This window comes from Meleagris gallopavo, chromosome 1, assembly GCF_905368555.1.
Source record: "Meleagris gallopavo chromosome 1, MGAL_WU_HG_1.1, whole genome shotgun sequence".
NCBI lineage: Eukaryota > Metazoa > Chordata > Aves > Galliformes > Phasianidae > Meleagris > Meleagris gallopavo.
In genome coordinates, this window is record NC_139404.1 from 35,920,569 (window position 1) to 35,936,562 (window position 15,994).

Genomic DNA, 15,994 nt, shown 5'->3' on the forward strand with positions numbered 1-15,994 from the left:
GTCCCACCCATTAAGGTCAACTTTTCAAGAACAGCTACATGAAGGAATGTAAGAATGTCTGCATACAGGAAATAGGAAGAAACCAAAAGAGTTAAAGACAACACTAGTTTTCTTGAGAATCATTTTAAATATTGGGTGTTGGGTAGAGATTGCTATGTTTTTCTCCCCAGTATTCTTTTTTAATGGATGCCATGCTTCTGAATTACCATATTTAATAGGTCCAACAGACTGTTCCTCCTCACTACTGCTGCTATCTAGCAGAGGTTTTCTCCAATACCTTGGTCTCCATTTCCTTTTATCTTTCCACGTTGTAAATGGAGGTGCTGTAAACAAGCAAAGCGGTAGAAGTTCTCATTTACCGTTTTCTAGTTGAGATTGAAATATCTGCCAATGAATATGTCAGATAAAAACATTCCACAAATGCAATACAAATGTACAAGTTTTCACAGTGCTTATTTATATCTGTGGTTCTCAAGTGCTTAAGTCATATTTTTGAATGGGGAAAAAAATAGAAGAAACTAATAGAACTAATAAAACTAAAAAACTAGTAAAACTATTATATTATGGCCTTAAAACAAGTTCTGTTCTTTAATCTATCAGAAGTATAACTAAACTAAAAATATTGACACACAAAAGGGAATATTCTTGGTTGAAAAAGTCATAAAGTATCAATGTAATTTAAAAAAAAAAAAACAAAAAACAACATTTTATTTAATTTATCAAGAAAGTTACTTACTATGACCTTTACTCTCGTTGATATTGCTGGCCAGAAGAACAGCCATTTGATCTACTGACATACGGTCTCTGTTTATACCAAAAAGTTTTTCAACGTACTTTTCTGGAACGAGAACATTCATGTCTTAGTTAGGTAAACAAATGGATAGATAACTTCCCAGCAATTTAACACAATCTATGCTTAATTAATGAAATATGACTTCTTCAAAAGGTATGCTAATTTAACACGTGAAGAAGAGAGGGCAAGATTTCATCCCAATTTCTGCCCCCATCCACTGAACCACAGCAATCTTTTGAGTGAAATATTCCACAAACCACAACTGTAGAAAGCCACTACTGAGGACTGAACTGGGCAACTAGAGAAGTATAAAATGTACTTGCTCCCAGAACTTCTAATGGAAACTACTATCTTTACAAATAAATCTTTAAATACATAAGTAAGCAAAAAATTCTTTAAAACCTGTGGCAGTGCTGATTTCCTCATCAGTGCTTTTTTCTGAACAGCCAATCAGTTCTAAATTGTAAGACAGAATATCCTGAAACAGCTGCTTTCGGCTAAGAGTGCAATCTTTCATGTGCTGCCTAAAATAAACAAAAAAGCAATTAAAATGTTTATCACAGCAACAATTTAATAAAGTCCATAATTGGAAAGTTGTTACTAGTACACACAAGGGTGAGGCATAAAGAAAATGATATCCATGATTAATAATACAGTCTGTTCTGAAATTTCCCTTAGATGTTTCTCTGGACCTTCTCTGAACTTAAGTCCACATCAGTAACTTAATCCTGATCTTCATTATTTCAATACAGCCTTGTTCATTAGAATAAGATTCTACACACTCACTTTGCACTAACAGAGGAACATGGTGTTTAAAACTTTCCAGTTCAAATAGGTTAGTTATAACAATTAAGATATCCCTTTGCATTTAAAGGATCTGAAGCATGATTTGATTGTAATAGCTATGGGTTGATTCAAAAAAGCTTTTTTATGGCAAAACATACATTCCTATAATATTTTTCCAGATTTCAACTGGATTTACTCATGGCCAATACATACACAGTTGTTGTTCTACCAATTTCTTACACCATACAGTGTAATGCTATTTAATAAAGTATTTTTAATATGATTTAACACCAAGCCTCTACAGGAGCAAAATAACTTAGCCAGTATTTTACCAGAAAGCCAGAATTTCTCTACTACAATGCTATTTTCCTATATAATCACTTAGTATTTGCTATGTATCTTATGTCCATTTGCTGCATAATATATTTCTAACATGATTAACGTTATCCATCGCCACCTGGAGATTTATGGTCTAATGTTAGCCAAAGCTCTAGATAAGAAGAGCCTTATCTGAATTACAAGGTAATCAAAAGGTAAAATATTCTCTAATAGTCTATGCCACCTTTTTATAATAAAAAATTGTAGCTAAAAAGCCATTTCTATTCATGGTGCCGATGCAAGATTCCAAATTATTTTTACTGTTAACCAGTATTTGCAATAGGATATTTTGAAACTAACTTTCTTTTCTAAAACTTGCCCTTAAAACCCTACATGGAGACCTTCTGAAGAAAACCCTGCCTATTTTGGTCTTAAATCAGACGCCTATGAATCAAATGAAAGAGAACTCACCACTGACAGTCATCATCATTGCATGTGCCTGTTAAATCAAAGCGGCAGAAACACTGCTTTGGCTCAATCATATTGCTATAGGTTACTGAACTGAGGTACAGTTTTTCCTTGGTTCGAAAATACGGACTAAACCTAAAATGAAACAATGAATTATCGTGACAAAGCATACAAACTGAGACACTAATTTTATTAAAGAAAACATTTTGAAAAAATAACCAGTTTTTTAGTACTAAATCTCAGTATTTCCAAAACCCTACTACCAACCAAAACCAGCAAGGACCTGTAGTATAAGACATAGGTGGAAAACAGATGGAGAGAGATGGAACGGAACAGTATTACAACACAGATTCTGCTCTAATATTCTCTTCTCCCCTACATCAAGAATTTCAATCATTAAGTTCCCTAGCTAGAGAAAATTACTTCAACAGAGTCATGTTCCTCATCACAATTCACCTTTCTGTACATGTGTGGGTTATCAATGAAAAGCAGTGTAGACTTCTTTAAAAAGGTGTACATACAGAAGTTAAACAGCTGTTAAGTGCCTCCATACCTGTAGGATTTAAATACTAGAAGAGGACTACGATATGGTCCAAACGGAAATGGTTTTGCTTCAGTTTGTTTATTCTGTGATGTAACAAAATCCATATCCACTGAAATTTCCTAGAAAACAGATGAAAAGATATATAGCAAGTGCAATATGACCTAATAAAAGCCACATTCATATTTAAAGTGTTTACCTGACCACATAAGAAATCTTCCTTAGGTGCTACAAAGGCAGTACTTTTCACTAACAGTTCTTTTAAACTGTCAGCTTTAGCATAAAGTTTTTTCAGTTCATCAACATTCAAACCAAGGAAAAGCTCAGGCTCCTCCGCTGCCTTTTTAGAAAGTTTGTTTATAGGTTCTTGTTTTGGAGTGTCCATGTGTTTAAGATTTGGCTTAGTGTAAGAACTAGATTCTCTAAAAGATCTCCTTCGTTCCCGGTTTGAATTAGACAGCACCTCATCATCAAAGTAGTTTTCTTCACTGTCCAGAGACAATTTATCCTGGGTAAGATCATGAAGTGATGGCTGAGGTAATGCAAATTCAGCTTCCTCATCTGCCTGAGGTGCAACATCGGATTGTTCCTTGGTTTGAAGTGCACGAGCTTCCTTCAATTTCTGAATCTTCAGAGCATACTCATACTCTAGTTGCTGCAGTCGTTTTTTTTCTAGTGCAATCAGTTCTGCTGAATGCTTTTTTGGACTTGATGCAGGGGAGTTCTCCAATTTCAACATTTTGCTTGGCTGAAAAAAAAAAAAAAATCCCTTTATTTCATTTTCCACATTTACTGATGTATTGACAGGAGACAAATTAAACACGGGCAAGTTATTTAACTCAAGAGTTTATAAAAATATTTTCAAACTCTTGCCAAGAAAATGGCAAAAAACAGCAGGAAAACCACCAAAAAGTCTCCTGCAAATCAACTGGCATCTATGCAGGTTTTTCCAATACAGGTTACACTACATCTTGTGTAAGGCTTGAAAAGAAGTTTTGAGCATATTTAGAAGGTGAACTACAAGACAAACATCCACAGGAAACAGAAAAATTTGCAAAAGTAGACAGGCAAGCATATAGGCCTGGTTCTTCCATAATCTGTATAGTAACAAAAATTCCACTTCAGTGCCTTTGGTAGATAGCGTAATGAGATGGTTAATGTCTATAGATAGCAATTTCCTTTCTCCACAGACAGAAAGATAACAGAATCTGTATCTTAATGACATTGCTCAGGCAAATATATGTTGGCTATGAACAATTTATTTATTTATTTTTTAAAAAAGGTTTTTTTCACTATAGATTTCTGAAAAACAGAAGAAACAAATTAGGAAGATTCCTCCTGTGCTTCTGAAATTTTCTCCTGTTTTTCCTGAAATTCCATCTGAAAAAGGTTTCCTACTCAAAATTGCTACTGCTTTTTAAAGAACAACATAGTTTAAGAGCACTGTTGAACAGCAGACTTACTCCAAGATGTTCTTGTTCCAGTTTTCGTTTCCCAATTTCCTTACTTGCTACTGCTTTTGCTCGAGCAAGTTCCTCCCCATATTTTAATGCCAGAGCTTTTTTGACTGTTACTCGCTGCTGAACTTTATGAATCTGGAAAAAAAAAAAAATATATGCAAGTTTCCAGATTTGATCAGGCAATAAAATAGTTAGAAAACACATGGGAATGAATTAATCATGCCTCCAAAGCAAGCCTACTGTCTTCAAACAAAGCTTCCTACTCCAAGTTTTCTAGTTACAATTAACAGAAATTCAGAATTTACTTGTTCCTGAAGCTTCTTGAGAAACATCTTATTAGCATTCAAGATCTTCTCTGTTGCCTGTAGTTGTTCAGCCAGTTTGTTAATTTTATTTTCAGCAATTCGAACATTCTCTCTTTTCTTGGCTTCTTGTTGCAACAAATGCTTCAAGACAGATTCATCCTTCATCAACAGAAGTCTAGAGAAAGATAAGACACGTAACAATTATTTTCCAGAGAAATCTCTTGGAGATATCACTGTTCTATTTAGAAACCAAGTTGTGTTTAGAGTGATGCTTACCCACACTTCTAGCGAAGACCTAAGCGCCTACAAATAGAAAGGTAAGCAAGTGACCTATCTTCAATACTCTTTTTGACATTTTGACATCCAAAAACCACATTTTGTTGCCTTGTGTTACACAGCAACCCAATTTTTTCCTAGGCCATGTAATACTTCAAGACATTACAAGATGTAGCTTTAAAGAACAGTAATCAAAGATGAAGAATTCAGTGGATGGAAGTAAGTAAAGGAAGAGGAGATGGAAGTAAGTAAAGGAAGAGGAGATGGAAGTAAGTAAAGGAAGAGGAGATGGAAGTAAGTAAAGGAAGAGGAGATGGAAGTAAGTAAAGGAAGAGGAGATGGAAGTAAGTAAAGGAAGAGGAGATGGAAGTAAGTAAAGAAAGAGGAGATGAACATATTTCAATATACATCTGAACACAAGTCAGTTTCCTCACCAGTCCACACATCATAAAGTGACAATGAAAGCAAAAAAAGTAGGATGCAAAGTACCTATGATCTTTGCCATAGCAAAGGAAGGATGAGAAGCATGGAAGAGCCGCACCAAAAGAAAAAATATACCGGAAAACCTTCAAACAGCATGCCTAATCTGCAGAAAATACTAATTCATTTATATCAAGAATATCTCATTAAAACACACTATCCTCCAAGTGTACAGAGCAGAGAAAAACCACGCTCATTTTACCCCTATTTCAGAGTTAAGAAGAACAGATCCAGTTCTCGTCATTGAATGTAAAAACAGCTGAGAACTGTTAGTGTGAGCAAACCTATTTATGAGTTACTAAACACCAAACTTGCCCTTCAACATAGTTTCTCTTGTACAGCCACAGAACTCAAGGTTCAACAATTCAAGACAACAAGAAAACAAATGCTTGCTGTACTTCAGTGACTACACATTAATAAACACATACTTAGAGAATGTATATACAAGGCAGGGCATGGGACAGTGAAAGAGACTCACTTGTTTCTCTTCAGCTTTGCTTCTGCTTCAGTAACTTGTTTTGTTGCTACTGCTATTCTCCCAATTCCATCAACTTCACCATCAGAATTCGCAGGGGACGAACTGTTCTTCAGTGGATCAGATTTAATTAAACGTTGCTTCTCACGACTAAAACAGATGTCAAAAGCAAAGATTTTCAGTAGCTTCAACATTAATTCCTAATAGCTCTAAAACTTTCTAAATAAAAAAGAGCAGTTCAAGACTTTCAATTTAAAGAAAAAGTTTTCCACAACTCCAAACATCTACTGTGAGGCAGTTTGAATCTAATGACTTCCTTCAGACTCCCCTACAGCTGTCCTATCAAAAACTGATGGTGGAAAGACTGTAGGTAATAGCAATGTCTTCAAACCTCTTTTTTTCTAGTCACAAAAACACATTACCAAAGACCTACAAAGAATGTACATTTTACTTTAACAACAATCAAACCTGTCTGTACCTAGCAATCTCTTCTTTTAGGAGTCTGTACTCTATCTTCTTATCTTCTGGTAGAGCCTCTGGAGTTCTCATTGGATCATTTTCTTTTTCCGATTTTGGAGGAGCTTTGATTCTTGAAGCCTTTAAAAAAAAAAGTTAAAGTCAATACTTCTCATGCAAGTTTCAAATACAGCTATTAACTGTTTTTCAGCACAAACTTGAATCTGTTCAAGACTAACAAGACTTTTAACCAACTGCTTATTCTACCATTAATTAAACACACCTTCAATTTGAACTGAAATAATGAATAGCTTATGCAAATTACAACTTGATGATTCAGATAGGAGTAATCCATCTACTCTTGCCCTTTTCTGATGTAACCCAATTGTTTCTTGATTCAACTCTAGAAGTTTAAATTCTGTAAACAAAGCAAAATAATTACAAAATAAACCTATTAAATATTGATAGTTTACCTCAACATTTCTCCTTGCTTCTTTTATCATGGATTCTAGTCCTCCAAATACACTGTTGGTTGAGTTAGATGGCTCTCCATCAGACTCACTATCATCTGAATCATTTAACGTAACCACAACAGACTTGTGTTTTGGAAGCTGTATGGAAGAAGAAAAAAAATTAAAAAAACTACAAAGAGATAACTGAACTCGTTTACTAGGAAAAGGAAGTTAAAATCCTTTATTATGGCACAAGATAGTACACTAATTTCATGCTGCATGAAGAAAACTTAAGAACTTGGGCATCTCCCCTAGCATCCATCCTTGATAACATAAGGTGAAAGGTACATCAACACTTTCATCCTACTCCCAAGTACCTATAGCATATTTGTAGCTTCATGGTCATAATACACAAACCGCAAATATTTCACTCCTATAATTTCATAAATTATTTCCATTTTAAGGAGAATTATCTGCCACTTACAAGCAGTTTTTGTGAACAAACTGAAGAATAGCAGGAAAGTCCATCCTAGAAATGCTGTAAAGAAGACTATTAAAGACCAGGACTGTCACACACTTGGAATGCCTCTTGTCCCAGCCCACAGTTAGAGTAGCTGACCTCACAGTGAGCTGCTCATGCAGTTAAACTGGCAGAACGCAACTGCACAAGGAGAACACAGGCTCCAAGATTAATCACTTTTTGACAGCATTACTAATTGAATCAGCACAAAGAATGATATAGAAACAAGGAGATTAGATTAGTCTCAGATGTTCTGAAGCTACAGTTGGAAAGTAAGCAACTTCAGTTCACATTTCCCGGACTCACTTTCCCATCTCCCAGAATAAGTCAAGTGAATGAAATACAGATTTAAGTTTAACTTTTACATCAATACACATCTAAAGTTTTACACGCCTTTTAAAGTGCACACCAAAGAAATCCTCCACTTCTAAGTGGAAAACAAAGTTCTTTCTGATATTCTCATAATAAGGATCATATCCACTACTTCTGAATGTGCTATAGCTGCAGTACCTGCACCACCACAGCAGAGTGGTGCAATTCCAATTTTTCACTGGTGCGTGAAAACATAACAAATCACTAGTTCTCCCCCCCTCAATTATTCTCTGTCTAGATTGCCACATAAATCTTACTTGATCAAATTGAGCTTTCCACCCTTCACTATATCTTCAAATGCCCAAAATATCATTTCCTTATCACTGGCTTTCTGACATTCACAGACCAAAGCTGCCAAAATTTTGGCACAGTAGGGCAGCATAAATTGTCCCTAAATCTCCCTGTTTTTCTTCTAGGGAAAAGCTGACACAAGGGAGGATCAAATCCAGCCTTTTTCCAGGTGTTACAGCAATGCCTTTCATCACCACAACTTATATGAGACATTTATTACATTACTCAAACTGCCTGACAACTTCCCAGTGACATAATCTCCCTCATTTCTGCACCTTTAGTTAAGCACCTCTCATCTGTGATATAATGCAGAGCAATAGCATAAATGGTTATTTAAGGGTTTTTTGTTTCATCACACATTTAGTATTTAGACATGAATAAGAACACTTAAAAACACAAGCAAGGGTGAAATGATTGTAGAAAGGAATAAGAAGCTTAAAGATAACGTGTTCCTCCAAATGTAGTAAAAATAAAATAAATACAAAGACACCAAACACCAATATAATCATACCGCTCACTACAGATTCTACATGTGAAAGAGTACAAGATATGTTTTTCAAGGAATTGCTAACTAGCCACTTCTGTTCACTGACAAAAATAGAACAGCATATTACATGGACTTCAATTTGGCACAACACAGGCAAACACTTTTTATAACATGCTTCCAACAATCCAAGATGTTTGCAGACACCACAAATCAAATGCTAACTGAAGTTAGACATGCTATTCAAGTGAAGTTCAAGTTACAGAATACGACTGGAGCTAACGTAATGAAATCTGCTGTTATAAGAGGAAAACACCCTCCTCTCCACCTTAAACTTGCTCTGACAGACATTGCCACCTGTCACCAGTTCCATGCTGATGCTCACATAGTTACTGAAAAAGAAAAAAAAAAAAAACCACTACCCAACCCCACCACCACCTCTGCAGAAAACAAAGTTCTTTACACCTCTTATAAAGTTTAGTTTTTTCACTAACGCAGAAAAGTTAAATAAAGAACAGGAATGATGCTCCAGATCATAGTTTACAAGAGGAGAGATACCATCTGACAAGGAGCAAGAGAAAGACCACCTTTTGAGGGGAAAGAGCAACGGAGGGGTTACTTTGGCCAGCTACCACAGTTTCAGTCCATGCTAATCTGAAAAAGGAATTAACTGAACTACATATAGAGTCTTCGAAATGCAAGCTTCATAAACTTGAAATTTATGCAGCTTTAGCAGAGATCAGCTATATCTACACTAGCAACAGGCACAGATCTGTACTTCAAGCACCTTAAAGTGAACTGATCCTAGTCTGGTTCCACGTAATAAACACTGCAGCTAGACTTCACCAGTACTCTCTCCAAACTTATTAGTTTGGTGTAGCAGAAATGACGTTCCTTTCTACAGTGAAAAAAGAAACATTCTGCAGTTCAGCTAAGCACGGGTGTGTTTTGATGCTCCCTCAAGCTGTTAAATTATTAATTCAGCATCAAATTATTTCTAGAAGAGAACATGGATTAAAGTTACTGATGATTCAAACGTTTAACTGAAGCTCCACCATTCCATCCTGTATCCCTAGTAAAAAAAAAAAAATCTAATCTATTTGCTCTTCCCTCAAACTGAATTCAACTCCAACTTGCAGTCCTGTTAAGAGAAAGCACCAATATTTCCTTACTGTGATCACTGCTCGTGGAGGCCTTGGTACTCTAACAAACTTCGTATTTTGTACCCGTGGCTGAGATACAGTATTAATACTGACAGCAGACAGATTGCTTCTTGGCACAGATTGCAAATTATCTGGAACAGGAGGGGAAGGAGGACCACTGTTACTTGAAGTTTCCTAGCAAAATAAAATAAAAATAGTCATAAAAATAGGCATTACACATAGGTACTTTACAAGACAAATGTAAGCATAGATGATCTTGCTTAGATCACAATTTCAAGTTTCAAGACATGAAACAGACTATACAACTATATCAGATAAAGCTTGTAACACTGCAATCATGCCAAAACGCCATGGCACTTAAAACAATCCCAATCTCCAAAACCATAAACCTTGCTTCTCAAAAAAAGACCACACACACCAAACGTGATCTTTTAGAAGTTACAGGCCTCCCAACTCCTCTCACTGTAAGTTCGAAATGAAGTTAAGCAAATGAAATAAGCAGTTTTGCAGAAAATCCCCATTTCCCCAGTGTATTCAAGTTTTTGGCACTTAAGAGTTTCATAACTCCATCATAAATAAATAGTAAGCTGCAAGTTACAATTCAAAGAGTATCCCTGGAGTTGGTTTGACTTTGATTTCTTTTCAGTGGTAGAAATTGATTTTTAAGAAATCAGAAAAGCAGCCTTCAATCCCCAGAAGTTCACATTTCAGTTTTAGTCAAGATTGCCACCTAGAGGTTTACATTTAAAAACCAATGAAGTACCTCAGATCTGAAAGCCCGTTTGTTAGCTAGAGACTTGAGTAATTCTTCTCGTAAGAGCATCTCCTCTTCTTCTTCCTCATCTGCAAATGGAGGTTTTGGTGGCTGTTCAGGCTCTTCAGGTGGAAGAGGTGGAAGGGGTGGGGGTGGCTCAAGAGAAACACAAGAAATACCCTCCATATAAAGTTGGCTCAAAGATGGTAGAGGCTGAGAGAAAAATAAAAATAAGGGTTTGAGACTTCTGAAGCTTATTATTTCTTTATTGTTATTCACCAGAGGTTATGCTATCTAAATTATTTCATGTTTTAAAATTAAACTGCAGTGGATTTAAACTAATGTCAAAGGCTGTAGCTAAGCACCTGTAATAACCCCATAAAAAGATGGAAACAACAAAGTTACATTTGGAAGATGAAAGTAGTGCAGACACACAACTATACATAAAAATTCAGAACCAGGGATAGTCTAGCCACAGAATTATAGCTGAATCTGACAGGTTAGGCCAATGGATTGTATCAAACTGTTTAAAAAGCAGTCCCAAAAAGATTTTGATAGTTCATCTTGCCAACAGAATTCCCCACTTCTTCACTCAAAACAATTAACAGAACATCGGAACAGGGAAAAATAAGTACCTCCTTTCCTATTGCTTTCCCAAGAATAAAAACACTCACTGAAGAAAAGAGGTGGGGAACTACTTTCATTTTCGTGGTTACTCTGTGATACAAAGACTGTGCCTTTTGACTCTTTCTATCAAAGTGTGAAAGGACTGTGACAAATTACAGGGCTTTTTTTTCCCCCCTAGGTAACAACCTTATTTGCTAAGAAACCATGTAGCACCACTAACAGTAAAGAAGAAAATTTTATTCAATACATTAAACTTCAACTGAACAGAAAGAATCATTCAAAAAATATCAGATAAACAAATCAGGTAATCAAATAATTCAGGACTACATGAATGTTTCATAAAACTCTAGCATTAGAAATAACAGGAAATGAGAATAATTTCAGAAACACATTCTTTTCAAGGTTACTTACTGGAACTGGAGGTGGCAGTGGCAAGGAAATTGGTGGTATTGTTGGAGGTGGATAATATCCTACTGGACACTCAAAGTAAGGAGGTTGTGCAGGAGAGGAAGCTGTAATAAAAAGAAACAACTGAGCGTAAGAAATACTAAACTCATGCTTTTACTAAGACAGATTTAATGCAGCAGCAGTCCATTATTTCCTTTTACTTAATCAGCACTTTGTATATCAGCCCGAAATGTAGACAATGCATTTAAGTCACATATGCACAAAAAAAGTTACATATGAAATGAAAGCACTCCCAAACAGTACTGCTGAGGTAATAAGGGATAAATCATCCCAAGTCATATTTTATGTAGCACGTCAGAATCTGCATCCTTAAAACTACGTATCTCAGTAGAGTGACTGTGATTCTGTGACTCCTTGCTATTGCACACCAAAACCACAGTACAAATAAGGACCAAGGCAGACCAAACATACAGCTCATACTGAATTCAGAAACACAGCATTAGAGTGTGAAATGCTTCATCAAGCAATGCGTCATGTAGCAGAGCATTGCTTTAGCAAATTAATGTATAACGTAGATTAACAAGAATGGGAAAAAAAAAGAGAAAATAAAGACTAGAAGATGAAAAGCAGAAGAATAAAAATTACTAATGCAGTATTTTGATTAATGGAGCTCTTGCAACACTACGCCTTCACATGGAACAAGAAAGCCTGAATGCTTAAAAGTATTTCAAAGTCATTAAATATTTTAGGTTCGAAGAGATCCCTCAAGTCATTTGCCTTGACACAGGGGTTCGATACAGCACTAAAGTTTGCTAAGTGATGCATCCAGTTAAGTTACGAATATCTTTAAAGGGCTGAGTTCTCACATTTTGAGGCAACCTGTTTCAGTATTCAATTATTCTCTGTGGAAAGATTTGCCTTATAGCTAAAATTTCTTCCGTAACAATTTAAGAATTTTCCCTTATCCTTCTGTTGTCCAGTCCACAGAAGAGTAGCCTCTATTGTCTTTGTGACTGCCCACGAGGTAGATGAAGACAGCAATAAAGACCTGCCTCAGCCTTCTTAACACAATCTCAGCTCTTGTGGTCTCTTTTCATAAATCACATGCTTCAGTTCCTAAAAAACTTAGAGGCCCTCTGCTAGACTCATTCCAATACATTATCTTTCATGTAGTTGAAAACTAAAGACAAATCAGTCTCCTAAATCGAGAGGGGAATAAGCACTTTCCTCAATCCTCAATCATTGTTCAGCCATTATAGCCTCAGTGCTCAAACCCAGGCTGCAGCTTTCCTTTATCACACAAAGATGTACTGCTGACTCATGTTTCATTTAACACTAATGCTGACCCCAGGCCCTTTTCTGCAAAGCTGCTGTTTACCTAGACAACACCCACGGGCCTCAGATTTCTATACAACCGCTCTGGAATGTAAAAAAAATAATAATAAAGATTTCACAGTACTACCATAAGAACAGTATAACCTTGGGCACCTTCAAATCACCACTACAGCAGAGACAGAAAGGAAGTAAGAGTCAGTATTAGCATGTTAGTTAGTGCTTTTTTTTTTTTTTTTTTAATGTAAGTTAGTATATCATATTCCAAAATAACTGCTCATTTCCTACCTTTTAACCGATCATCTTATAAATAACTGAGTCTTACCTGGAGAGTTAGTTTCACTATCTGTATCCATGGCAACTTCATCGTAATTATCATACTGATATATGCCTCCTGCACTATCCGTAGACTGTTTATCCAAAGACCATCTCAAGTCTGTATCTGAAGACTGAAAGCAACAATGAGAGTATTTTATTTAGCTGTTCTTACACTATTATTTCAGAGCAAACCTATTTATAGAAGATTTCAGAGATAGGCCCTTGTAACAGTCTTATAATTACTTTATAAATACAATTTACTCAGCTTATTAATAAAAGCTTTTGAATTGAATACTAACTTTCCATTAAATCTACTGCAGGTAGTGACTTTAAAGCTGACTTTAAACAGTTTTAAAAAGAGTTCTTAGAACTTTGGAGGGGAAAAGGAGGAAAGCCTACCAAGCTTATATACCCAAGCAATTTTTAAATATTTATCAAGTCATTTATCAGGTAAATTGCCAGGGTTACATGTTTCTTAAACACTGGAAAGGAAATAAATTCTTGATCATTTCTGTTAAATATGCCATGGTAACTAACGAGACAATTTAAATTACTTTTTATTAGAAAGAACTCAAAATTGTACATAGATAATCTTCGACAAGGCTGAATTTGTGCATTTAGTTGAAACACTTTCCAGTTGTTATAAGACTGCTGTTTCAGGACACAAATCCTTCATTTGTCCCACATGAGACACAATCACACTAATCATGCCAAGAGACTTAAATTTAAACTAATAATTCAGAGTAATAATTAATATTCAGAAATGAAAAGAAACAGAACAGGTAGATGTTACTCCATAAGACTCCTCATTTTGCATCCTTAAGAGGCATACAGTACATCTGTTGGTAGCTTTCAGAATGTTCAAACACTTCAAGTCTCAATTTCCCCATCATTTCATGGGAGTCTTGTATAAAATTAATTCAAACAGGGAGTCACAATTCCCCTAGCTCTAATGCAAAATGGAATTACAGCACCAGTAGCACAAACCACTTGATACAGATGCAGCTGCTGTAAGCAGCTTCTATGAGGAAAGAACCAACACTGAAGAAATACTGTCTCCTTGTTTTCTCTGCAATGTACCTATGACCTAAAGGCAGAATGTGATGATTCAAGTGCATTTTACTAGTTGCAAGAAAGGAGGAAAAAGATCCTAGAAGTACAGCAAGACCACCATTGCAGTCATTCTAGCCCTTCAGAAAGTTGACACAATTCTGTCATCCTGTAATGAGATCTGATGTAATTATTTTTTTTGTTTGGGCATATTTAGTACCTTGACAGATTAAAAAATACTATGAAAAAATTAAAGCTTGGATGACATTTTGAAAGCAGTAGGTCACTGAGGTTGTAGACAAAGAAATTAAGTGTGGAGACAGAATTGCAATCTAAGCAAAGAAAGTAAAAAAAAGGTTTGGCTAAATATCTCTAGGAGGAAAACATTTTATCATTAACTTGCCACATCTCTATAATTCACACAAAACTGATCTTACTAAAACCAAAGGGAGTATCTATCTAGGAAGACATTAAAACTTTGTAACCACTGGAATAAGTGGGCTGCTCCGAAAGTAATGCCTCCTATTTTATTCTATTGAACCACAATATCAGAGGTGCATGTTGGTGGTATGGCAGTAGAAGTTGAATCCTCCCACCAATATCCTGTCACATTTTGTTGCAATGCAACAGATGGCAGCAGAGGGGCAGTCTGACGCAATGGCATCTGACATGGAAGAGCATAAGAAACAAAGATATATCACTGAATTCCTCCATGCAGAAAAACAGCACCCACTGACATTCACTGCCACTTGCTTAACGTTTATGGAGACCAAACAGTGGTTGTGAGCACAACGAGGCAGAGGGTGGTGCACGTCAGCAGTGGCAACAGTGGGGCACCTCTGCTGGTGCAGATTTTGATGAATGCAGCAAAAAGGCTCTTGTTCATCACTTACGGTGGTGACTATATTGAGAATTTGTTTTTAGCTGAGAATTTAGCTGAGAATTTGCTCTATCAAACAGTGCTACTGTGCTCTTTGCATCTGTTGTAGTTTCCATAGAAAGAAACAAGAGGCAGTGCTATCAGAGTGACCTATGTACTTCAAGTTTTAAGGGGATAAGGAAGGGTTAGTTAGAGTGAAATCAGGAGGAGCATAAAGACAGGAATCAGTCATTAATCCCAAATACAATCCCACATGACATAACAAATTTCATTACCCTGCTTCTTGATCTCCTTTTTCCTCCAACTAGCTTCATAAACCGATTGTACTGCTCCTCTTGATTTGAGAGGTCCCTAATTTTTCTGATTTCTTCTTCTCTCTTTCTTCTTTCCTCCTCCTCTTCTTGTTTCCTCTGGTCTTCCTCTTTCTGACGCCTATCTTGTTCCTTTTGTTGCTGTATCTTCTTTGATGTCTTTGTCTGTTGTTTCCTCAAAGTTTGCTTGCCTTTAAATAAAAAGATACGCAATTAACTCTACTTTAACTAAATAATTTCCCAAGTCCTAGAATCTTCAGGAGCTCTCAGTAAATGAAGACCGTTCCAGAAGGATTAATGGCTCATAATTCACTGTTCCACAAAACATTCTATGTCTTTTTTCAGAGTTTTTTGTTGTAGTTTCCAATTTCAGTAACATTAACTTCTTACCTGTAGAACTTGTCTTTTTTGTTGAATGTGCTTTTGCACTGGCTTTGACCTTCTGTGTTACAGTTTTCGTTTTTGTTAATTTTTCCTTGCTTTCCTTCATCACCTGTTGCTCTTTTTGTTGCCATTTTTTACTAGCAGACTGAAGTGCAAGAAGCCTAAGCTGCAATTCAGACATCTCCTCCTCCTCATCAAGCAGTTTCTTGAGGGAAGAAAAAAAAAAAAAAAGGATGAGACAAAGTCAAGATGTGTCACTTAATAAGTCATTTAGTAAGTGAATATTTTTG

The 15,994-nt window shown here is 36.0% G+C and overlaps 1 protein-coding gene across 1 annotated transcript in view; it reads right to left on the bottom strand.

The window, feature by feature from the left end:
- The window catches only part of ZFC3H1 (zinc finger C3H1-type containing), a 37,990-nt gene that overhangs the window by 13,837 nt on the left and 8,159 nt on the right, over nt 1-15,994 (bottom strand). Inside the window, 17 exon segments of the mRNA XM_085221332.1 lie at nt 207-323; nt 737-838; nt 1,196-1,317; nt 2,369-2,500; nt 2,919-3,028; nt 3,106-3,654; nt 4,370-4,501; nt 4,672-4,846; nt 5,906-6,052; nt 6,381-6,499; nt 6,832-6,969; nt 9,650-9,814; nt 10,404-10,607; nt 11,433-11,533; nt 13,087-13,210; nt 15,285-15,511; nt 15,711-15,909. Of these exon segments, the coding sequence (XP_085077458.1) occupies nt 207-323; nt 737-838; nt 1,196-1,317; nt 2,369-2,500; nt 2,919-3,028; nt 3,106-3,654; nt 4,370-4,501; nt 4,672-4,846; nt 5,906-6,052; nt 6,381-6,499; nt 6,832-6,969; nt 9,650-9,814; nt 10,404-10,607; nt 11,433-11,533; nt 13,087-13,210; nt 15,285-15,511; nt 15,711-15,909 (2,863 nt within the window).